Source organism: Dermacentor silvarum, chromosome 1, assembly GCF_013339745.2.
Source record: "Dermacentor silvarum isolate Dsil-2018 chromosome 1, BIME_Dsil_1.4, whole genome shotgun sequence".
Taxonomy (NCBI): Eukaryota; Metazoa; Arthropoda; class Arachnida; order Ixodida; family Ixodidae; genus Dermacentor; species Dermacentor silvarum.
In genome coordinates this window covers 18,690,805-18,716,726 of record NC_051154.1, presented here as the reverse complement: position 1 = coordinate 18,716,726, position 25,922 = coordinate 18,690,805, and the positions used below count along the sequence as shown (strand labels likewise).

Sequence of the window (25,922 nt, the reverse complement as noted above, 5' to 3'; positions counted from 1 at the left end):
CGAGAAGCCTAACAAATTACCGTCACGGAATTTTAACCGAGGTTTTGAATTTTAGTTCCACCATTGCAATATTCTAGTTCGCGCTTCACCTTATAGCATTTTGACGGGACACACAAACCAACTGAGTGTGAAGGTGGTGTATCCGCAGCATATGCCTCTCGGTTCTTCTTTCCGTACTGTATTCTTTGTATATGATACGGGGTAATCATTTTAAGTTTTACGTCATTTTTAAAAATCGACTGTGGCAGAATTGCGTAATTCTTGTTCTTGCGCTGAATTATTTATAAAGGCGGACATTACTAGCACGAGAAATCGAAACACATATTCAACTAATGGCAATGGTGAGACTCAAATAAAAAAAAATTCTCGCTTAGGACGCAAATTATTTCGATTAAAATTTCTGTGGCGAAAGTAGTTATGCTTCTCAATTATATCCGCTTTTTCGTGTATTTTTTTTTCGTGAACCACCTGAGAGTGTTACTGACGTCTAAACGGAGACCAAGATGGCCTTTTCGCGAAATTCTGTGTTTTATTTTAGATCATGTGCGCAGCACAGAGGTGAAAATAAAATTTTATAAGATATTACGTTTTCGGTAAAGTTCTATAAAAGTAATGCCAGGTTTTCTTCCGTAACCTTTTTTTTAATTAACCAAAAATGCTATAATTTACGCATTTTTACCTAGGTGTTAAGTGTTAAAGAACATATAAGTATTTTCTTAAACTGCTTTAAAACGCAAGAAAAATGTTCAGCCAACGCAAAAACGCAAAGTTTGAAAGAATCTGCGAGACGGTCGATTTTTGGCAGATTTTGTTTCGCACCTGGTTTTTTGCTGTCTCGCGAAATCCAAATGACCCTCACGCGCCCAAAAAAGCTTTTGGGCTCAAAATATATTGTGAATATACTGTGCAACTAATGCTTATATACGTGGAATGTTTTTGTATTTTTTGAGAGAAATGGATATTGGTCGAGCCACGGTTGGAACAGTTGGCGTGGAATGACCGAGCAGCAAATGTCCGTCTCACTGCTTTCGGCAAATTGCAAGCTTATCACGTTACGGTCACATTGTGATAGGTGAAGCTGTGAGCTCCTGTACTTCATCAAGTGGGAAATCTCACTGATTTTTTTTTTTTTTAATAGCGAGATGCGCAAGTAGCTCTCCACACTCGAGAACCGGGACTTTACCGCGCACTGTCAGGGATTTCCTTCACGGCCTTATGAATGCCGGAAGCCTCGAATAACAATTACATGATACAAATTAGGGGATGTACGCATACTGTCATAGCAGTGTTTGACTTCAGAGAAATGAAAGCTTCGGTGGCGTCCTGACATCATAAGCTTCTCCATCCGCTTAACTTCCGCAAGCACCAACGCAGTAGTACTTTCTATTTCGCCCTCCGCTTTATGTGATCTCCGACGGTCTTTCTATGTTTTGCATATTTCAGATCTATCTCTCTCTCTCTGTTTCTTTCGCTAACATCTTGTCTTCTTTCACCACCTTTTTCTCTATCATTGTGTACTGGGGTAATCTATTTCGAAACCTTCTCTATCAGTCAGTATTGTTTTTTCGCGTACAGAATGCGTATCGCCCGGCAGCTGGTGTCATCCGAGCTTGTTATATGTATTTTCACTAATAACTTCACTGTCACAGCTTGTTATACGACGTCTGAATCAGGCAATGTAAACAGATTAGACGGGGCGACAAATTGAAGACGCCATTAGGTTTAGGACATTTTTGATGCGAAAGCAGTGTTTGTTTATTTTGTTTGTTTTCATTCTATTCATTCGTTTTACTCATTCATTTTATTCATGCATTCACAACATGGCCGAAGGGATGTAAGAAGGGCCACCTTTGTGTGGCATGACAGTACTCCTAAACTACATCAGTCGGTGGTAATGCGGCTTACACAGCATAACCCCAAGAAAAAGAAAATGAAAACAATGGGAGCGTGTGCGAAACTCTTTATCACAGCAATTAACGCAAAAAGAGAGAAAAACATAACTTGCCAAAACTCACGAGCACACTTCTTAACCTGTGCGCTTCAATGGCAGCACATGCAATGTCTCTTGCGCGCCCTTTGAAGTCAAATATGCAATCAATTGGTAGGGTAACATCCTTTTTCAAGTTTAAAGTACCAAAAATGACTCAATGCCGCATACCTATTTTTTAAATCCGTGGAGAAACACACAAATCGCAACACGGTTTCTGCTGTAGAGTCTGCTTTATATCTACTGCTTGCGCTGGTCGCTAGAGCACTGTTGGTGCCGTACACGATGACCGCACGGTGCCCACAGAACCATCGGAGCATGAACGAGCGAGCACTTTACTTATAATTTTTTTGAAATCTTGTCATTCCTCTTCTGAGACGTGCGAAGTTTCACAGGTAGTAATCTGTCGCAGGTGGTCATCTCAAATCAGGTGAGCGTGGAAGGACCCCTGCTGGCAGTCTCAGACAACATGTTCGTGCACAACAACTCCAAGCACGGTCGACGGGCTAAGCGACTCGACCCAACTGAAGGTGAGCAAGGCGCCGTTTCTGCAAGTTGCCGACAGCGCTGACTGACGATTCGGGGGACTAAGAGTTAACGGTTTGCTTTCCTCACGGCCGATATAGAAAAACAAAAGCAGGAGCGCTATAAAAATAATTTAATCTATACGACATAATGATTAATGAAACATAGTTACACTTGCTAATCGGCCACAGTTTGAACAATCGTACTACCTACGCGCCGTGAAGGACCAAAGAAATGGGAGCCAGTGTCGCTGTTCACACTTCCGAGCGTATTTTACTTGGATTTTTTCAAAGCAGCTCTTTCGGGACCCCTCAGGTAACCGAGCAAAAGCAGCTCAATGCAGCGAGCAAAGAAGCGTTCACTTTTGTTGACGTCGCGGCGTCAGCGGTTGAGTATTACCGCACCAGTGCCGTCACACCAGCGCAGGCGTGGGCCAGCGCGTGGTGGGCTGCGGCCAGAGCGCGCGTCCATCCCGCCGGGGCGGTCTGTCCCCCGGGGGCGACGTAAAATCGATGACCCCCGGCGGCGTCCGGCAAACCTTGTTTCCCGGGCTTAAGCGCTGGCCGCGACCGGCGACAGGGCCGCGACACACCCTCGCGCGTAATTGCCTCCTTCCGAAGGCGGCCTAATCTCTCGAGAGAAAATCCTATTAGGCTCCGAGAGCGGGGCCTTGTCGCGCACAACAGGTTGGAAAAGCTGCCCGGATTGGTTGGCGCCCCCGCTGCCGTCGTCTTCGGCGTCGCTAGCGTCGCCAGTCGACCGCAGCAGGTGTGCGATCAGTCGCCGAGCGGAGAGCGCTGCCATCCGGTCATTTTCGCATTCACTGTTTGACCCTGTCACGTGGACAGCGGCTCTGACAGCGTCTCTGCATTGCCGTGCGCAGTTCCGTTCGCCGCCACGCCTTGCATCAAGGCCATCAGTCCCAGTGAAGGGTGGACCACCGGTGGATCCACGGTTATCATCGTCGGAGACAACTTCTTCGACGGCCTCCAAGTCGTCTTCGGCACCATGCTCGTCTGGAGCGAGGTGAGTGCGCCCTTTTCCTCGCTTCACCTTCGCGAGACTGACCCTGATAACGGGCGATGTAACGATTCTTTTTAACGATTACCCATTACGCCGACAGGCCGATCATGGAGCGGCGCCTCGCCTGCCATCATAAACAACACGCGAGGAGAGTAGGAGCGCAGTCGGCAGGCGCTGGGCATGTTTAGTGGCTGTCCCTTATAGCGATCGAATCACACATCCCAGGAGACCTTCCTCGAAAGCATAGCCGCCAAATTCAGGTCCGAACATCGAAAAAAAAAATGCATGCTTGACACCGCGCAACTCACGAGTCTCCACGCTAACCACGCGACTACAAAAAAAAAAAAAAAGAAAGAAAACAAGAAACAACAACTACAATATACTGTTGTGAGACCTGCAGCGTTCGGTCATTGGTCATCTTCGGCCAGCAAGATAATTTTATTGTGCTTATTACCAGCCTAATTAGAAAAGAATAATTACTAGGGGTGGGTGAATTCCAAGGTTCGAATACGAATCGAGTATTTCCCATTAACTATTCGTATTCCTCTTTGTAAAGGAATTATTCGGTATTTTCGAATATTAAAAGCTAACCAAATATTTCGCAACAACCTATGAGTCTTGCTGCTGTTCTCTGTCTGCTAAACAAACTATCGCAGATTTTAAGAAGTGAAGCAAGACAGAAGTTTTCGAAGCAATGCAGATATGAAATGGGTAATGCAGCTTTGTTTTCGGCTATGTGGCGGAAGCCTACATGACAATCGAGAGTTTTGCTCTTAGCCTGCCATAATGGTATATTTTTGGAAGCCTAATGATACAGCAGTTTTATCTTTGTCGGTGCAACCGGGCATGTTTATTTTTTGCAACAGTCATTGTTTGCGGCACAAAAGTCCCTCGGCAGCTTTCTTTTTCTTTTTTTTCCACCATCTCTCATCTTTTTTCTGCAGCCATTTATTTATCGTTTTTGGAAAGCTAGCCATACAGCAGTCATTTATTACTGGAAAGCTTGTTTGCCACCAGGCTCTAAAGATGTTGAGAGGCCATTCGGGCAGAGTTTTTCATGAAAATTACTGATCTTGTGCTTAAAAGTGATTCTAAATGTCCCTGATAGTTGGCTGTCTCTTTTTTACTAGTCAGTGCACGCGTGGTGCATAGTTATGCTGAAATAAACAGTCATGTTGTACCTATATGAAATAAACAGTCATGTTGTACCTATATGATCCTCAATTGACTATTCCATATTCGATTCGATATAATATACTTAGTATTTGTATTCCTTTCGTATTCAAGAAAATTTGTATTCGCCCACCTGCAATAATTATACGACTTCTAAAATTTTAGATTAGGCGCGTGACTTCCAGTGGGAAAGTTGCTATGTCCTAAATCATCCATTCGGTCATTTTCATCGCGCCATGTTTTGAGTAAGAATGTTATATGCGTTTTACTCGTAGCGCACGAAATAGCGAAATACGGAAAGTGCCGCCTGATTACACGACTGCGTGCCGCGACACCAGCGGTCCCAAAAGTGATTTGAAGGAACCAACTCCGCTCATTGTCAGACTGGACAATCGCCTGGAAGGGATAAGCTGTTGCGGCTTGTGCAGGCTTCCGCCGATCACGAGCTGCATGTTCCGCTTGACGATCGCAGCCTAAGCAGTAAGTGGGTGGTTACTGCGTGGAGTCTGCCAGAGATTCACTTTCCTTTCAATTCCTTTTGGGACCGCTTGTGTCGCGGCACTTTTCATATTCTGCGTGCTATGAGCAAAACGTGGAAAAAATATTTACCTAGAACATAGCACGCTGGAAACGACTAAACGGGATATCCAATACCAGCAATTACCCCTCGGATGTTACGAGCTCAATTAAAAAAGAAACAAAGAGAGACTAAGTAATCTTGTCTAATTAGCTGGTTAATTAGTCCACAGCACTTATTTCGGTGACGAGTGAGGACTGATGATCGAGCAGCGTAGATATAATTATCGCATATTGTGCCGGTTGGGATACTTTGTAGATATAGAATATTAGAAATTATAGAAATTATAGAATATGTTCACCTATTTGCATTAAAAAACGCTCACTGCGGTACGCATGACAGCGCATGCGCAGTATGAGTAGTTATGTTCCCGTTGTTGGTATTTTCGTCAAACAAGTCTGTGTGAAGGCGCACGTATTTTATTATAGCTAAATTTGTATATGGCCTCCTGTAAAGCGTGCTCTCTCTGTTGGACACGCGTGTTCGCGGCGGAAAGCGAACGTGAAAGGGTGAATTAGTAGGAACCGAGAGAGTAAACTTTATTCAATAACTCGAGCGGGCTGTTGTTCGCCCGACGTGGGTGGCTCCCTAGATCCTAGCAAGCTGTTGAACGAAACATGAAAAAAAATTGGTTGATCCCTCTTCTAGAGAAATTGGTCGTAACACGAAAGTGAAACGTGTATTCAGAAACCTGTGGGACAGCTTTGTTGCGCATTCCCAAATGCATAGCCATAAATAGGCGCAGTCTTTCATTTTAATAATTCTAGTTTCGCTCGAAGCAATGACAGCAAGCACGCGAGGCCCGCGGTGCTGCGCAGCGTAAACCGCGCCACGGTGGCTGTACCAGGCGTCTCGGATATAGTGTATACACCCGACTCGACGGCGAGTGCGTGGTGTGTGGCGAAACTGCCTTGTTACAGCGTCAAGGGCCATACTACACGTACGCTTGCCGGCGCACCTACACGCATGCGCAGATGGTGCGGGACAGATCGTACGCGTCGAAGCGCCGCGCGAGCACGGATCCAGAGAGATATCGGGCTCAGATGGCCTCGCGTTCCTACGCGCCTGGCGACGCAGCTACAGCGGATACAATCAGTACTCACTGAGGCAGATTTCTGTCATGCTATCATGTCATGTCTACAGAAGGTCTTTATGCTCGATGTGTTCGGTGTCACATCTATACAATGTGGCGATTATATAAATACGGAGTTCCGAAGTAAGTCATTTGTGACCACCTGTCTCAGATAGATTTTTTTTCCACCTGAAGACTACAATTAAAAGCTTACTTTCTTGAGCTTAATGATTTGGTCAAAAAAGTATCGAGTAATATATTAATGACTCAATCGTGATTAATTTTTAAACCACGGTAATTGGTTCAACCGCGCAATATTATTAGCTTAAAGTGCCATAAAAAAATGCTTGTGCGCACCTGAAGCTATCCTTTCATTTAACTCGTATTCTTAAGGAACAAGGTATCCAGTATGGCAATGATTGTTGTTCGTTCACAAATATCCTAACCGAAAAATATAGTAATTCAGGCTGCATGGCTGCAGGTCACAGATAGTAGAAAGAAAGGAGTGGGGCGGTTTTCCAAATGCCATATCGCTCAACATTTCCGAGTCTCATTTTAATAAAGTAAACCTATACTGCAAGAACAGACCTGGCAGGTGTTATTAAAGCATACCGACAAGTTCGCAGAATGCCTAATAGGCGTTGTTTGTCAAATTCCTTTTAGCTGCGGTCACTGTTATGTAGGGCAGACAAGTTGTTCCACCAATCACAGAATTGTTGAGCATAAGCTTTTGTTGAGCGCTGGAACACTGCCCCCTTTAGTTACACTGTCGCCATTGCAAGTGCACTCCAAAATTTGCAGACACTATCAATTTGTTCACTCATAAAAGCGAAGGAACTCTCCATACGGTCGAGGTTTGGTATATCATGAAAAGCGCTAGCGCGTGCCTAGGTCAGCCCTCGATAATCTTGCACACTTAGTGATTGTCATGCCTAAACAGTTATCTTTCGCGAGTGCCTGCACGTGCCTATGATTGAAAGGTGAGCGCCTTCCCTTGAGCATGTGCAGATAAGTTTCGTGTCATCCTTTTTTCCTGCCAATGTGCGATCTTTAATTTTCAGAGTCGGTGTCCTCTTTTTCGTTCTTTCTTGTTTCCGTGTTTGCACGCCTGGCTTTCAGTAACTATTGCCGAACTCACACGAGTCGTCCTTTCTAGCAACCCTTAGAACGTGAACATTGTCCAGGATAAAATGGCGCAATGCACGGGGCAGAGAGCAAGACGAAACTACACGAGTGCTCTCGTTCCTAGGTATTGCGCTATGTTATCTTTGACAATGCAACACCAACTGGGCCTACGCTTCTGCGATACTTAAACGTGAACATGCGCACAAGTCAACACGGATTCGTAGAAATACTGGACTTCCGGTAGCGACATTCCGGCAAAATAAAGGGGCCTTTCTAAAGAATTGTGACGCTTACGAGACCACCTCAACGTCTTGTAGATATCTGCTTGGTGCCGATAGAATGACTGTGAACTAGCAAAAACCTATTTGCAACGGGAAATGGCAAGAAGCTCGTTTGCCATCACAAATCTTTCATATTATTTCAAATCGATATGCGCACGAAGATTTGGCGGTAAAAGCAAGATTATAATTAACAAAGAAACATTTATTTTTCTTCTGTCCAGGATGTCACACCCGAAGGTCAACGCAACTAATTAAAATAAGAAATTGTTTGAATAAAGCCCTTCCATTAAATGAAATAAAGATTTTAGTCCGTGCCCAGTACCATTACTTATGTTTACTAACTTATTATCGCCAACTTTTATTTAGTCATTTATGGGCAGGCCCTCGACACATATGTACCTTTTTGATATAGTCGCGTAAATACCATAGAAGACGCCGGCTGTGGTCACATCAGGTGTGAGACATCGCAATTTAATGTTGTCCAGCGCGCTCCTCCTTATAAAGTGAATTATCGAGATGTGCTTTCTGGTCTTAAGCCACAGCTCCTTAAGTTTGCTGTGCAAAGTTTTCTAAAGGCAGTGACAGAGCTTGCTTGTTCGGCACGCGCAGATTGCTTGTAGAGTCCTCTCGCATGAACGAGACTGCAGCGACATGGCAGGCAATTCCCCGAGAATTCTTTTGGCTTTTCTGGGCATGATGGTCAACAATTCGTCGTCCCAGGAATCATGATCTGAGGCGGAGCACAACTCAGTGTCCTCGCTGTCACTAAATACGTTTCGCCGTTTCCTCAAGATCGTTCCCGCACAAGATCCGGGTGTGAGGTCTCAATGGACGGTAAATCCCTCGCAGCAAGACGGGAAGGGCTGCCCCTCAAGTTTCTCAGTGAACACGCGAGAAAAAGTGATTGCGGAAGCGTTCTACTATAAAAGCATTTTATTTGTCCCTTTGTGCATCAAGAGAAGAAAGGCTGAGTAGACGCACGTCCGTTTGGTCATGCCCTGCAGCAAGGGGATTAAAGGGGCCATATCTGTAGATCCTCACTGTGTGCACCTATCGAGTTGAGAAGTAACGCTCTAGTTGCTTCCTGCGCCATCGCCGAGTAGTACGACCATGCGTCAAAGATGTTCGCCTCTGAAAGTGCTCTTGAGTGCAACCAGTTTGAGGCTGCCCGGACCCGCCGTGGTGGCCTAGTGGCTATGACGTTGCGATACTAAGCCCGAGGGCGCGGGATCGAATCCCGGCCGCGGAGGCCGCATTTCGATGGGGACCAAATGCAAAAAAAAAAAGAAAAAGAAAAACGCCCGTGTACCGTGCGTTGGTGAACTGAAAGAACCCCAGGTGGTCAAAATTAATCCGGAGTCCCGGACTACGGCGTTCCTCATAATCAAATCGTGGTTTTAGTACGTAAAACCCCAGAATTTAATTTAATTAGTGCTGTCCGGCGAGGAGGGCGGCGCTGTCGTAGCAACGCGAACCGAGGCGGAGACGATGCTCCCTGCGCTCTTTGTCGCTGCTCCAGCAAGAGTCGCACGCAGGCGTTTCTACTTTTCTAATAAGGAACGACTAAGCCTTTTAAATGTCACCGCCAGCCAGAGGTAGCAAAACAGTGCCGCATTTGAGTCAGCAGTGATTGATGGCAGCTGCAGCTTTAAAGGGCAATCCAGTGCATGCAGCCATTTCCACACATTAGGATGAGGTCAATAAGCGTATGTAACCAGGAAATAAAGTCCCATAGCTACGTTAATGTATAATAGGAGGGATCTCATCCACAACGGTTCCGATCTCCCTACCACAGTCCAAAATTGAAGAAAATCTCACGGAGACCTGACCTCGATAGTCGTAGACCGCGCGACGCGATCCCGGTCTTTCCACTCCTTCGATTAGACAAACGATTGCAACATATGAGACTGACAAAATGTTCGGTCATCGCTGGCTGTTACGCCTAGCATGCGACGGCCTGTGTATAATGCTTACTGTTATTTGTGCCTTCACGAAAGCCAGGTATACGGTGCAACCGAAAGTGACTCCAGTCGAGCATTACCTGAGCTTTGCAGGCGGCTGCATTCCGTCATTACTTTTTTATCTCCTCCGCTGCCACATCCCTTCATTATTTAACAAGTGCCGCCTTTTCTCCTGCAACAGATCTAGATTTCAAGACTCGATTCCTTTTTGTCGACAGGTGTTGCGGACTGTCATTTCTCCCCCTTCTTCTTTCGCAGCATACCGCTCAAGGGCTGCAAATCGCTCATTTAAGTGCCAGAATTTTCCCGCTGTCATGCTTTCATAATGCCGCCACTGAGACGCCGCAGGATTCCGCTGGTTGATCGCTGTCACGTTGCTCTGTATCTCTGTGAGATTTTGGCCAGCAGAATGCTATTCAGGTTAACGGTAGCATGCGCTACCTTATTTACCCACATAGATCTAATGATTGGCACTGACAATTTGCAGATATTGCGGTCACCAAATGACGGTGTTGCCCCATTATCTGTGCGAGACGGTAAAAGGTATTTGTGCTCCGAAAGGCTTAAATAACAATCCTGGGGTACATAATAATACTTCATTAATGTTTTCAGCAGTATATAATTTGATTGATTGATTTCACCCTGCAGCTTATCACGTCTCACGCTATCCGGGTGCAGACGCCTCCACGACACATCCCCGGCGTCGTCGAAGTGACGCTGTCGTACAAGTCCAAGCAGTTCTGCAAAGGCGCGCCGGGGAGGTTCGTCTACGTCTGTGAGTAACACCACCTCGCGGCTCCTGTCCGCGTATCATTGCGCGTCGCACTTCCGACTACCTTCCATACTATGATGCAGACAAGTTTGTATGTCAAGCAGGCTGGCCTATGTGCAGCTCTAGGGAGAGTCCGGTGAAGTATAAACTAAGTGCCTTGTGCATTTCCAAGTAAACTAACTTAGAAAGTAGTTCGCCCTACCTTCAAAACAACAAACTATACGTCACAATAGCAATCATGGTCATCAGCTCAATAATGGTTGCGTTCGCCAAGAGCCTTTCTAATTGAGAATTTCTTCTTGTGGCCTTTCTCTCTTTCGAGCGCAGCGTAACCCGCAAGAAAAGGCACATATGACGCCCTTACGTAGCCTCTCGACCGAGAAGCTATCTCATATATCGGCCTTTTCTTGGGAGCAAGCGTAACCTCCTTAACACCAGGCAGTGCTCTCGCCTCCCTTAACCGCTTTGAATCACCGTCGCCCCATTTCTTTTTTTAAAGAAAAGTTCTGGTGAGTGAGCTTTTTGTTCGGTCTCTCTTATTTCTTGCAAAAAGAAATTTTAGGATCACACCCAGGAATTTTGCACATTGCCCTTGCGTCCATCTGTTGAACTTCACCGCAATGCACCAGTGTAACTCAATAGGCAGCATTTAAAAAAATATTATTTCAGAAGGCCGCCCGAATTTCACCAACTTAAGGTTAGCAACGTCGAGAGGGTACGGCCTTCTAATAACATGCGTATTTTTGCTACTTATTTGTACCTTTCCTGCTGTGTTATAGCAGTGTCTTATTCATCACCAAAATTCTGCTATAACGCAACAAAGACGTTACGACTAAGTGCCGTAAATATGCATGTTAATCAAATGGCGTACCTTCTCGATGTTGCTAACTGAAAGTAGCTAAAAGTCGGGCGGCCTTCCAAAATACCATTTTTTCAACATGCTACCCATTGAGTTACGTTGGTGCACTGCGGTGTAGTTCGACAGATTGCCAAAATTCCCGGACATGCCCATCTACGGCTCTGTTCGTTCGCAATAAATACATGTCGACTAGATCTGTGACGGTTTCCAAATGGGACAGATCTACATTATATATTTCTCGGAAGCATGCCATCACCTTGTAAAAGGCACCCTTGCCAGAAGTAATGAAACAAGGTAACCTTAGCATTTAGCATTTGAGAATTCATGGTGCGTAAAGTGGAATTATCTACTTGCGCTTACAGTATCTTGTTCAGGTACTTATGGCAAAATAGATATTTCTTACAGAGTGAGAAATATATATAAGTGAGAATACTTCAGTCCTGCGGAAGCCATTTTTACAACTTGATTGCACTCTGTAGTACTTATCGAGCAATATGAATTATTGCGCAATCATCAGTTGTGCAATATTAGCATCTTAAAAAATCCACATGCATCAGTATTTTGACGTTGCACGTCGCATAAATCAAGGAAATTGTAAGAGCTGCATAAAAAAAAAAAGCATTGACGGCATTAGAAAGAGTGAGAAAGGCTCTATTGTTGTCGTATGTTTTATCAATCTTATGTTATTATTAAAAAATGTTTTCTAGGAGCTTTCTATCAATGTACTTTTCCTCAATGAACTCGTACACGGAAAACGTAGATAAAGATGTACCTGCAAGAGAATTTGAGTTTCCAGGATGCATGTCAGGGTAGTAAAAGTCTTGCAGATCTATGAGGAAAAACCACGTTTTCTTTAATCTTCTAATGAAATAATTCGAACCTTAGGCGTTCCAGGTTAGATGTTCCTTATTTTTACAGTCATACAACAGCCGTCTACTTCTGAAAGGCACACGTGTGGTGCATTGAATGACTTACCGGGCCGCCGTTAATACGTGCACCGTACTGCGGCCTTTCCAGCCGAGCATTCGACATTTCCGACCCTTTCCACACAGTGCACGCCGCCATTTTACGTTTCATTCAAACTTTGTTGAACAATGACATCCATTTTTAATTGTTGTGTTTCTTATTATCAAGCGGACGTTTCTTGTAGGTGATCTCATCGCATTGCACGCCATCGGATACCCCAGCTTTAAATAGGTGCGCCTTATATTTTCACCTTGTTTCTAATCACAGTTTACGTTTTTGCTTTCGTTTGTTTTCATTTGTTCTCGCGTTTTAGCGATGTGTTGTGAAAGACATTAATCTGTTCTTTTTTTCTTGTTTCTTTCTTCTGTGCACTTGTGGTTGTTTATTGCTCTATAACACTTTCCCCGCGTCGCTTTAGATCACGCGCTATGTCTCGCGCTGTTTGTCTCGAATATCTTGCACCTTATAAACGAGGCAGAGTAAATGTCAGCTCTGTGAACTCCATCTTCAGTTCCAAAAAGAAGCGATGACGGGAACACATTGGACATTCTTCAACGTGCGATGACTAGTCGTGTAAAGCAACCGCGTCCAACAAATTTTCCAACAAATTACAACAGTCGGAGCCGCCCACGGATCGGAAGGTTCAGACGCACGTGTGTTTCCCAGTATATTTTTTATTTTATTTTATGGATACTGCAATCACCATGCGGTGATTTTAGCAGGGTGGTACAAACATAATGAATACATTGGTATGTACAGAAAATGCACAGGGTAATAAAAGATTGCTATTTGAATAAATACAAAGCGTACAGGTTGGGCACACGCAACGTTACACTAAAGAAGTAAAACACTGTCACTGCCAACATGGCACAAACAAAATAATGTCACTGTAAGCATGATAAGAAAGAAGTTAATGTTGGCGCAGAGACGACGTCATTTTTAGCTGTTTCCAATCCACTATTGTGCGCAGAAAAATGAATACTTAAAAGAGTTGTTGCGTGAGGAAAAAGGAGTTATAGAGAAATTATGACTTTGCCGAGTAGCGTATCCGGAGGAGAAGGCTGCGATCTTTGTTATGTCCATCTTATAATGCCCCTTTATTAGTTGATAGAAGAACTTCAATCGTGAACAACGATTTCTTTGTGCCAAAGAAGGAAGATTAGCCCTGTTTAAAAGTTCTGTAACGAAAGTTATCGTAAATTGCGTGGCTAAGATTGCGCAATTCATTTTACGCCGCGTCTCTTGACCTCATGTAAAGCGAGAATTATTTACACCGTGATACAGACATTTTGAGTCCACGCTATTCACTTCGAGTGGGAACGGAAGAATCAATATATTATGTACAGCCCTGCAGTGGAGGTCTGTAGGGTGTGTCCAAGAGGGTTTATTTATTTATTTTTCGCATTCAGTTTTTACAAAGACAAAATGCCAGGACTCGAGCAACAAGCTGCTTTCCAGCAGCTTGACAAGGGCTCCGGGCAGGAGCTTGCTTGCCACCGTCTACAGCCGTGTACCTTTATTGTGCAGAACCGTACTTGGCTGCTCGGGTTTTCCGGTGTCGGTTCTCTTGCCTGTGCTTCATTCCTCGAAACATCCTCTCTGCCAAGTTGGTGCATAGTCTAGGAACAGGGAGCCAAATTCGCAAAACTTCGACAGCCAATGGCAATAGTGGCATTTCCTATTGACTGGCCGCCTTCTCTAATAATATGCACAGCATGAGGAAATTTGCTATTACGAAGAAGTGTAGCGAAAGCGCCTTTTGTGAATACGAGTCTGTATTCTCAAAGAAGTGCTTACGGCAGTACTGTTAACAGATGGCAGCCAATCCTGATGTGGGGCATATTATATAGTGTAGGATCAATGGGAAATAAACATTTACGAATTAAAGGTTCTGTGACTTAAAGGTACACAGAAACAAACGCAAACGGTCTTTTTTTTTCGGAGCATACTTGATTTCAAGAAGCGGCAATGCCCTGAGAAAGTTGACTTATTTGCCCCAGAGTTTGTGCTTTAAACAAAGTGACGCACGTTGGTTGGCTGACGGCCCGGCGCATGCTTGTCTCGCACAGCGCTCAACGAGCCCACAATCGACTACGGCTTCCAGCGGTTAGCCAAGCTCATCCCGCGCCATCCCGGTGACCCCGAAAAGCTTCCCAAGGTGGGTCACCTCTGTCTTCGGGCGACTTCCCGTGATTACCGAATTCTTCTCTTGGTTTTCGCGCCAGACCGTGCTTCTGCTGATGATGCGCCATTTCACTGCACCTCGCGTTTCGCTGCATCTTCGCGGAGCTAATCACGCGGGAAGTATACCCGTGCGATATAGCGAGACACTTCTAAAAAAAAGGTGCTGCCTGTCCAGTCTTCGCTGACGGTCATATCTCTAATCATTTGAAAAGTAGTTCGCTGTTTTTCTTGGTGTCCGTTGAACACAGTGAAAGCAAGCGAAATGAAGAGGATGTTGTCCACTTAACACAAAATAGTACATCATATATCTATTAATTACGTTTGCGCTTGAGGAATCACACACGGCCTTCGTGTTTATTTTTAAATAAAGTAAATTATTGCAATGAATATTTGACGGGTATTCACATATAGGCATAACCTTTTCCGTTAACTTGAGAGTTCTAGATATGGCATCGAAAGCTTTCGTTTCCTCGTATTATATCGCTAGACCAAAGATGCCTGAGTGGCAGCGCCCAGAGCGCACACTCACCTGCACTGGTGAGTGTGAGTCCCGGCTTACCACCGTATTGCTTTGAATTAGAAGCCGCATAGCCACTTTTTTACTGATGTCTCCTCTCTGTTATGTTTGTGGAATATACGTGTGGCGCTTACGGGGTGCGCGTTCCCATACGCTGTGCCAAAGTCCGTCGTTTGACGGCACTTGACTGTGCTAGAAGTATTCGCAATTCTAAAGAGAATTTCGTCGCCAGTATGCTGATGTGTATTCTCCAAAATTGCGAGTGTAGGATTCTACCAGTCCGATATCTCAGTCATGGGAATCTCACGTACGACAATAATGCCATTCTTAAGGGTCAAAACGGTCTTGAGCTTGAGCGCTGCACAGGAGAGTTGCAAGGCTCGTAGTGGAGCGCGATGGGATTACTGCTAGCGGCCTGACTCAAAGCCTGACGCTGCAGGAGATCATCCTGAAGCGGGCCGCCGACCTGGCCGAGGCGTTGTACAGCATGCCCCGGCAGAACCAGCTCTCGCTGCAGGGCCCGCGCTCGCCCGCACTCTCCGGAGGATCGGCCGGCTTCAATGCGTACGCCGCCGCCGGTCAGCTGGCCGTCAACGTCCAGGAGAACGGTGAGAGATATTCGAGCACCGCTGTACAACTCGTCACACCGGGATAGCGAATGCCTGCTCAGAGCACGGTATTTGTGCTACTATATTTACAAAGTGCGATGCGCGTGCGAAAAAAAATAAAAATAAAGGCAAGGTAAGAACTCATAGCCATAGGACAAAGTGCCTGTGTCCCTGTTTCTTTGCGTTGCTTGTTTTCGTCTTTTAGATTTTCTTTTTGCCCTCTGGTTTCATAAACTGAAGCACCAGCTAGCCCAGAACAGTGGCATTCTTCAAAGAGAACGCATTAAAACAAAAAGGAAAATGAGAAATTGATAAGAGAGAGGCGGAAAAATAAACGAAGGGAGAAAAGGAAATAGCGAGGAAATAACGGATTAGACGCACACCGCATGCAGAGAGAGAGAAAAAAAAGAGCACCTGAAAACACACGTGCCTCAAGAAATAGCAACGCCACACTCAAAGTTTCGCTAACGGCGCATAAGGTCACGCGTGTTAATTAAAACAGAGCGCGACGTTTAAACTGCACGATATAAATCACATCTGTGAGACTAAATGCGTCACTTTCAGCACGGATAAACGGGCCCAGGAGGCCATTACAAGTCCTCCCACGCTCTACTGACTTCGCGAACGCTTGCTCTAGCAAAAGTTGCAGCTGAACGCGTTTTCTACTAACACCGACGAGCAAGCTGGTTGGTGCTTCTACACAGAATCTCTAATGATAATAATAATAATAAAGAAAAAAGTGCGAGAGCTGTCTCATCCAGTACGCTTAGCGTGTGTTCAATGAACGGAAGTGTGAGGCCCTGTACAGATGAGTAACACCCACAACGGTACGTATTATTGAGGGCGTCCCAACTATCATGCACCAAGATTTTAAAAATATGCAAATGCCACGTAGTTGGACACAACCAAGGTAATGTTGTTTGTCGTCGCTTGGAAACACTCATATTAGTTTTTGCATTCCGCCTAATTACATAATTAGTCTTAATTAATTAATCAACTTCTCAAACATTATATTTAGATTAAAAGTGTCAATGAGAAAATTGTAGAGCAACACGAAAAGCTGGCGATACAGATTTCTGTTGCTCAATACGTGCTACATAAAAGTGTTTTTCCGAGCGTGGAAAAACACCACCACCTAGATAGCACAGGCTTACGCACTCCGATCTATGACGTCATGCTACCTGGCCCGAGATTTCCATTGCCAAGGCTGGCGTGACGAAAGCGGTGACGTCAAAATCACTGTTGCTTACGCGGGAGCACCGCCATTAGATTCTATGGCAGTCGGGTCTGGTAGCATGACGTCGTGATCGGAGTGCGTAGGCTTTGTACTATCTAGGTGGTGTTGGGAAGCAGCCTGCGAATGCACGCAAAATTGCCGCGCGACTGGCCGCTCGAGGACACAGGTGCCTTAGACGTGCGTGCTTCGTGGTACCGAATAGCACACCATTTTTTTTTTTGCCGGCGATGTGCGATGTATTGCATAATGCGAAGTACTCTTTAGTTTATATAAAATGGGTATTCCACGAGCGAACCGAATATTTCACTTTCTGTTGCAGCTGAGGCATGGATATTTTATTGCTGGAAAGCGGCAATCAGCACGGGCCAAAGCTTCGCGTTTTCTCCTACCTCAATGCTCTCCGAACAGCAGAAGCACGTGGACCAAAGCTGAGGCTTGAAATGAGAAGGTGACGATGAGGAGCATGCGGATGGCCAGACAGTTACTGAAGCGGAATGCGCAGTTTTTCTATGAGGTCTGGCTTTCCAGACCTGAGAGGTTCAAGGATGACTGCATGCCTAGCTATTTTTCAGGTTGAACACGAATGGAACCAGTACATTGACGGAAATGTATAAGTTATCACTGCCTTCTGCTTACTGAGGATAAGTGGCCGCGCAAAAAGCCAAGCCGCAGTTATGTGTGCATATGTGCAACGTGATATCAGATTATAGTCTAAATAGCAAATTTCAGAGCCTGGGTAACTGATAAGTGAGAATCACTTATCTGTAATTCGCTGTAGCCGTCGTATAGTAGTGATCAGGAGTGGCATTCTTAAAGCCTATCGTTCGTAAGGCCCGCTCCGAACCTGAGGCGCCTTCAGTTAATTCAGTTGGCAGGGTCGTGTACATTGTCCCGGTCAAAGATGAGGGTGTGCTTTTTTCGTCACTAGAGAAGCGATAGTTAGTCTACGACACGAACTTCCGGCGAACTGGCCGTTGTCGTGGCTGTCACCTTCCTATTTTGAGGTTCGGTCGAAAGGGCAAAGACACGAAGCCTTCCCGTTAGTTAGTCTGCCTTTGGTGAGATGTCTTTCCCTTTCCATACTTAAAGCGTAAGCGAGAATACGCCGCTGTGTAGGTTGTGGGCTATCAGCAGTTGTAGAATCTCTGTCAACATCTCCGTGGCCTGATGACGTGACGAGGCTTATCGCCAGCTATTTATTCTCATTAAAGGATTAGGCCACGAAAACCACGACCGAGTGACGTTTCTCGCCCTTTCGTGCTATTCGCTCCCTGAAAACGGTGCGTCTTCTTTCCACAAGCCATTCGCTGTCATGAAAAGCATCGTTACGACCACGTGCTCCGAATGTTCGTAAATGAATGTTGTGCCGCATTGCGCAGCCGGAGTGCCACCGAGGTCGTGACTGTACCCTTTCGAGAACTGTGGCACCCGCTTTGATGTCTGAGAAATTCGCTGTGTACGCTACACTCCGCCTCACCAGTTTCGTGCAGCACTGCCAGAGCTAAGTGTGCAAGGAAGCATCCGGGGCTGTCACTTGAACGTACGTACAGACGCACGGTATTCGGCGCGCCTCGGGCAGATCCTTCGCCCATACACGACGTGCGCGGGGAGACACGCTGACGTCGAACGGCGTGTGCTGCACGGATGTGATGGGGCGGAGGAGCTTGGACTTTGGCCCACTGACTCCGGCTGCTGCCGCCGCTTGCAGAGTACGGCCGCTCGCAGAGCAGCAGCGTGTCGCCTCGGGGCTACGGCTCGAACGCCTCGACGCCGCACAGCAGCAGCGGCGCCGCCACAGCCGGGGGGCCATACGCCGGCGGCGCGAACGCCACGTACGCCGCCGCGGGGCCGCTGCCCGGGTCGCCGGGACTCTTGAACGGTGCGTGTGCTGGACGTCCTTTCGCGCAGGCCGGGGGCCTCCCGGCTGCAGCGACGCCGACGCCGTGTGATGATGATGGCCGCGTGTACAGCACTGTGCTGTGAACCTAATTCGCAGTGGCACGAGCTTTATATTGCTAGAATCTCCTTTAGATTTGCTCGCTCGTGTCACAGGCATGTCATCAACATTTTTTTTTTTCCTGACCATCGAGCCCCTGATTTTATGCCGGCATTCTCGGTGAGACAGCCATCCGCGATAGAGTATTGCGAGCCGCCTTTCGTGATGTATTTCCCTGATCGTCGGAGTTTTTACTGAAAGCAGACCGAGAACGCTGTTTGTTCGTCTTCGTGCAACTGACGTCTTTGCTAATACACCTTGAGCCTGTGGCAATCAAGCAGAGTTATATTGCGTGCCCTGTGGTCAAACTCGTGTGCACACTATGTGCGCTACTGAGCGACTTTTCGCAAATTTCTCGCACACTTACACAGAGAGGAGGCGGAGCGTTACAGCCTTCTTCGCTTGGCGCTTTGTTTCAACCTAAAACTATAGGTATTTGCTGTGGAAACCTTGCTTTAAGAAGCACATTTCTTGTTCACTTCAGAACTTGAAACATAATCGCTGTACCACGGTAGCAGTGTCATGTCTACACGACGTCGCACACGTGTTCAGACGCTATGGCGGGTTAGTTTTGGATGATAGATAACGACATCGCTTAGGCACAAGACAAAGGAAAGAACAGGCGATGGGCGATGCAGCGCTGTTACGAAAGTCGTGGAACATACAGAAAAAGCATTCCGCATTCTATCTGCCACAGCACCAAGCACAACCAATCGTGCGATATCGATGAGGAGCCGTTTTCTGTCTTCTAACGTGTTAGTCCTCTCTAGGCTCTTACACTAGGTGCATTTTTGTATGTGTCGTCTAAGAGCACAATTTTTCTGCAGAATTTCCGCGGATGATACTTATGCCAGCAAGAAACGGTACTCCTTTCACAAAGGGGCGTTTATATCGCTGCATCATGGAAGTCGCCCCTCTCGCGGCCTTTCTGTAAGATGGACGCACGAAAAAAAAAATCATTATGTACTGGGGTAACTATACAGAATAGGTTCCGACCAGGCCGACGCTTAGACGATGTGTTTGTACTAACTCAGTGCATAGAGATTTCTGTAGCTCAGAATAGACCTTTATGGATAGCATTTCTAGATAATAATGGAGCCTGCGACAACGTAGACAAGTAATTTTTGTGGGAAAGTCTCAAGCACAAAGGCATATATGACGATTTCAATGGAGCTGCTTAGGGAGATATATAGAGACAACCAAGTACAATTTCTATGAAAAGGCCGAAAATGTAATGAAGTAGTGGAAATTCACGAAGGACTAAAGCAAGAATGTCCTCTGTCTCCATTGTTGTTCACGCTTTATGTTAAGGGCATAGAAAGAGGACCGGAAAACAGGGAATTAGGGTTTGATTTATCCTAGATGCTCAATGAACAAATGATGCTACAGAAGGTCCCCGGACTGATGTATGCGGACGACATTATGCTACTAGCGGACAATGCAAGGCTTTTACGGACACTTGCGAAATTCTGCGGCAACGCAGCGACAAATCTAGGCCTTAAGTTTAGCATAGAGAAATTAGGAAGTATGATCTTTAATGTAGAGCCGTATAATTACGTGGTGTCAATTCAACAGCAAGTCATACCCGCAGTCAAGCAATATAAGTACCTCGGCGTATATATAAACGAAGGAAAAGCTTACTCACGCACCCACCAAGATCATCTGAAAATAAAGGGGAAGCGGAATGCAGCAATAATGAAACGCTGAGCACTGTAGGGCCGCAATAAGTATGAGGTGGTGCGTGGAATCTGGAAAGGAGTAATGGTGCCAGCGCTGACGTTCGCAAATGCCATTCTATGCTTAAAATTGGATATCTTGTCGGGGTTGGAAGTTAACCAAAGATCAGTCGGCCGGTTGGCTTTGGGAGCCCACGGTAATACCACAAATGAGGTAGTGTGAGTGTGACATGGGTTGGGCACTTTTGAAGTCAGAGAAGCGCAGAACAAGATTAGTTTTGAAGAAAGACTCAGGAACATGGCTCAAAATAAATGGGCGGTTAAGGTGCACAAGTATCTGTACCTGAAAAGCATGTACACAGAATGGAGGAAGAAGTCAAGAAAGTTGGCAACCAAGCACAGAGTAATTGTAAGTGTAAATAGACAAGCTGGAGTCATCAAAAAGAAAGTGAGAGAAACAGAGACGTCGAATTGGATTCAAAGCATGGAAACGAAAAAGACCATGGAGATTTACAAGAATGTAAAGAAAGAAATGAGAAGGGAAAATCTGTACGATAACACAAAGGGCAGTGCTTTGCTATTTGAGGCTCGAGCTGGTTGCCCAAGGACAAAAGCATACCGGAGAAAATATTCGCAACAAAATGAGGCATGTGTATGATGCAGCAAAAATCTGGAGACCACTCAGCACATCCTGATAGAGTGCGAAGGGATTCACCCAGTGAGACCCGTAGGTAACGTATACGTTCCAGAAGCGCTTGCATTTAGAATGGACGGAAGCAGAAACCGCTCAGCAGTCGAGATAAGCAAGAGACGTTCAGAGTATTGGTGGAAAAAAAAGCAGGGAATAGGTTGATATGACCGGACCCGTTACAGCATAGGTAGCGGTACAAGGTAGATAGAGAAGTTTAGAGGAAGAAGATAAAAAAAGATTAAGGAGATGTATACAAAAATGCTAGAATGACAAGCATGTATAGCATACCGGATTAAATCAAGCAGGCTAGGTGTCTGTTGATCACCGCCCCGTTTTGAAGGGGATGCCAATAAATAATGATCATCGTCATGTATTCTAATCGTACTCTTCAGTGTATCACGGACGCAGTGGCGCCAGATGTACTGTTTACCACAGCGCAAGGTTTTCAATGCCGTTAGTATGGTCACTAGTACTAAGGAAGATAGCCAGTCACTGACAAGCAGTTTTTATAAATGAAAATGTTTGTGTACTTGATGTCCGGTGCGCGGATTTTCTCGGGATTTTTTCATGCCACTGTTCTACCGACGTGAAGTGTATATTGGCCAACTTGTGTAGCTCAGCGAATTTATGGGTAAAACAGAAAAAATAAAGATGCATTGCCTGTTGTGAGGCCTTAAAATCGCGAGAGAATAATAGCTGCCGCGTTGCGCTCCTCCACAGGAATTTGGAAGAAACCGCTGTCTGGCGTTAAGGCGCTGCCGTGAGCAGTTGTACATAGCCAATCCGTTTGCAAGATCTTTTCCGTTAACCTACAAAGCGCAATTTAGGTGCACTGCCTTTAACACTTTGACAGTGTGTGAAAGTAGAAGAATGTTTTGTTTGTTGAAAAGAGAAAGGAATGCAGGGTGTATGCGCAGCTTTAGTCTTGTGTTTTGTCTCTGTAATTAAATAACAAACATGTGTAGAGAACATTAATACCTATTTTTTTCATCGTTAATTAAGCGTTTTCCGACGACGACGAAGTGTTCTTTAACCATCTATGGACCTTTGACTGCTTTATTTTGACCAGCGCCTCCTCTATTTTTTCAATGCCAGTGCAATCGCTCGCTCCGCAATGGGAGCCGTTGGTTCGCCTTAGTTCAGTGAGTTGCCGCGATGTGACGCTACCCACAGAGTACGACTAAAGTCCCTATATAAGAAAAGTACCGCCATTCTTAGATCTTGCCGCCACTGCGCTCACCCCGGCGTTTCCTCCTCGCCGCCTCCAATCGCCCCAGCCTCCTCCGCTCCCGCATTGGCCAATCCGTGTCACGTGGAAGCACGCGTGGCGCTATTGTGTTTTTTTTTTCTTTCCAGTGCGCTCCGACCGCCAATCGCGGGCCTGTGCGACGAAAGTGCTGTACGCACAAAATGATCAAACGTGTTAGGGACAAGAACTTCGTTGTGATGGCATGCTGCTGCGCCTTAAGATGCCGCAACCGACAAGGCGAGGGCAAAAGGCTTTTTTTTTTTTTTTAACCATCCGGCGAGCGCAAACGCTTGCTGCACACTTGGCATTTGCGCCGTCTCGCATCGTCGCGTTGCTACATCCAAAACGGCATTATTAAGGCCGGTTACTGACTGACAAAGCAAAATTGCGCCTCAAAAACTGCTCCGCAGGGCGCGATCGAAGTTTTCCGCGGATTTCCTATGGTAGCGCGTTAGCTGTCGTCTGCCACGGCAGGCCCGACTTAGGCGGCGCCACTGTCGATATCGCGCCTCGATCGCGCTGGCCGTGCCGAGCGCGACAGCGGAACGGAGGAGGAGGGAAGTGGTTGGCGCTACTTTTTAGGGGCTTTAGGTACGGCTAAAATCCCTATATAAGAAAAGTACCGCCATCTACTCTTTCCTGCGCTGTCTCCTCTCCTAAAGCGCTTCTTTTTTTTTCTTTTTTTTTTTTTTTTGCTTTTTGCTTGCGAAAGCAAGTCGACGGTGGCGCACCTAGAAAGTCTATGTTGAAGCTTTCTGGCCAGGCGCGCGCCGCGGCCGCCGCCGGCGACTGCGGCTGCGCAGAGGGCTTTCAACATGGCTCTGAGGCGAAAAAAAAAATATAAAGAAGTGAAAGCGCGCGCTATCACCGTCCAATCGGAGATACAGGAGAGAGAGAAGCGGCGTTGATCAAAGGATGGCGGTACTTTTCTTATATAGGGATTTTAGGTACGACTGCTTGCGTCACGCGTGCGTCTGAGCGCGCGCCGCTGCCGTTCCGGAGTAGATCGATACGCTTCACGCGTTTGTCCACGGCCGCCTGGATCGACGCGCGCGGCAGGGTTGCTGTCGGACGGAGAGGGTGTAATTGAAAACCGCGGCGCGCGCCTCCCACCCCTCAACTCCCTTGCTACGGCTGCGCGCGAGACGATTTGCTTTCTATAATGAAAAATATGATAAGAAACCGCGAGAAGTTGTGCCGAACAAAAAGGCACACAAAAGCACCGATGTCCCTTGCCAGGCGCGCGCGTAAGCCAAAGTTTTGCGGGCAAATTATTTCCGCGCGCTCAAGCGCAGCATGCGGCCGAAGAAGGCCGCCGGCGACTGCGGCTGCGCAGAGGGCTTTCAACTGTTTATTGTGTTAAATAAGCGTGTTAAGTAAGCGAACTCATCGCGCGTCTTCCTGAACGAAGTATCAAGCTGCTACCTGAGTGACAGGCATTTTTAAGCAATTTTCTGAGCCATCGAAAACGCGGAAAGCCTGGCAAGCAAAAAAAATATAAAGAAGTGAAAGCGCGCGCTATCACCGTCCAATCGGAGATACAGGAGAGAGAGAAGCGGCGTTGATCAAAGGATGGCGGTACTTTTCTTATATAGGGATTTTAGGTACGACTGCTTGCGTCACGCGTGCGTCTGAGCGCGCGCCGCTGCCGTTCCGGAGTAGATGCGATAGACGCTTCACGCGTTTGTCAGGATTACTTCCTCCGACTTCCGTCGTGAGGCGCCACCCAGAGGGTACTCTTCCCCACGACCGTAAAGCAGGTGCGAACGCTAGCCGACGGGGGAGAGAAGGAAAGGGCGATCGGAGCGGGTGTTGAACGGTTGGATGGGCCGCATCTGGCTGGCATTGAAAAAATAGAGGAGGCGCTGTTTTGACCAATGTGGGTATTGCAGAAAAGAACTGTCAATGGCCAGTTATATTGTAGTCCCAAAGCTGGCACTTTGCATTCTGCCGGTAAAGAGTGTGGCCGCTGCGAGACTACGCCCACAATAACAAAACGTCACTGAGCCAATGCTGTGGGTTCGTAGATCAAAAAGAGTACTTAAACTATGTATCATCAATTGACTGTGGGGCCCCCGGAGCTTCATTATTGTAAAGCGGCACTTTTTAGTTATCGTTCTGCACTACTTTCGCCTAACGTCGTTGCGTTTTAGGAACCATAGTGACAAATAGTTAAATGCGCATGGTCAACGAGGGTAGACGTCGCCTCTGTGATATAGTGGTCGATCTAGAAGGCAGAAAGATTTCTTAAATCGATTTTGCTGCAGTGCCCCTGGAAACAACTCAAAGCCTGGCCAATACACACTTATGCGGCGTGGCATTGCAATGTACTAAAATACACCGTATATTGAAGCCCACGTCGTGATCCGCCATGGAAGCTTAGTGGCTATGGCGTTCCGTTACTAAATTCGAGGTCGTCAGTTCCATCCCGGCGGTCGCATTTCTCTAGGGGCGACTTCGATTTAGGTGCACGTAATCCCCAGGTGGTCAAAATTAATCCGGAGTCCCTCAGTACGGTGTGCCTCGTAATCAGATCGTTATTTGGCACGTACAATCTCAGATCTAAATTTAATAAGTCTTGTCATATTACGCAGCTCCTTTGCAGAATATGTTCCGGTTTACTGAAAGCATGTCGCTTACGTTCAGGGCAGTTGATTTTTTGCACAAGACTAGGTATATCGTGTGGCAACGCCAACACAGGTCGTGGGATAGTCACAGTGCTTGTCGAGCACAGTGGAAAGACTGCACGCGGTGCCAATTTCGTGTGGTGACGTCATTCTCTCTTTCTCCTCGTGTCGCCGCAGGCATGGGAGGGATCGTGCCGTCCCACTTCGCCGCCATGAACCCGTTCGCGCTGCCCACGTGCAACGGCCAGTCGTACGGCGGCTCCATCGTCACCTCGGGTGCCAAGTGACGCTGAGCGGTCGTCCTGTACAATGTGTATTATCATGGACTCGTTTTTTCTACCACGCTGCCCTCCTCCCAGCCCGTGTGTACATATTCAGCGCGTAGGAGGAACCCTGTACAGAGAGCGCTGCGGGGCGTCGTCGCAGCCGCTGGCACAGGCGCCGCCCAGCTCCTGCGGCCGCCCGCAGCCCGTGTCATTTCGTAATAAACGTCCTGCTTCGCACACCTGACTCTCTTTTCATGGGCCGCAAACTGCCGCCGCTAAGATCCACTGCGACCTGCTGCACAATTTCGATTTTTCCGTCGTAAACGCAATGTCGACATGCAACCTGGCGTCGTCTAACAACATCGGTCGGCAGGTTGTAACATGTCATCAGCCACTGCGCCTTGTGTGTATGAGGCCAAAGGAGGAGAGAAAAAAAAAAAAAGGCCAGTGTTGATCATGCTCGACTACGAATAGCTTATTAACTCTCCACAGGTTATACGTCAAGCTGCCGAGAGTTGCATTTTACCGATTGCGTGACACATCTGAGCTT

The 25,922-nt window shown here is 46.6% G+C and overlaps 1 protein-coding gene across 2 annotated transcripts in view; it reads left to right on the top strand.

Annotated features, from left to right (window-relative positions):
- LOC119457518 (transcription factor collier-like) overlaps positions 1–25,597 on the top strand; it is a 117,742-nt gene extending 92,145 nt beyond the window's left edge. Inside the window, exons 9-15 of one of the 2 annotated variants that reach the window (XM_049665139.1) lie at positions 2,400–2,517; positions 3,396–3,538; positions 10,373–10,499; positions 14,391–14,479; positions 15,462–15,630; positions 18,576–18,746; positions 25,284–25,597. In XM_049665139.1, the coding sequence (XP_049521096.1) occupies positions 2,400–2,517; positions 3,396–3,538; positions 10,373–10,499; positions 14,391–14,479; positions 15,462–15,630; positions 18,576–18,746; positions 25,284–25,393 (927 nt within the window). In that variant the 3' untranslated portion in view covers positions 25,394–25,597. The remainder of the gene's footprint in view (positions 1–2,399; positions 2,518–3,395; positions 3,539–10,372; positions 10,500–14,390; positions 14,480–15,461; positions 15,631–18,575; positions 18,747–25,283) is intronic. The other variant, XM_037719115.2, reaches the window with a different exon arrangement.
- Positions 25,598–25,922: the final 325 nt, after the last annotated feature.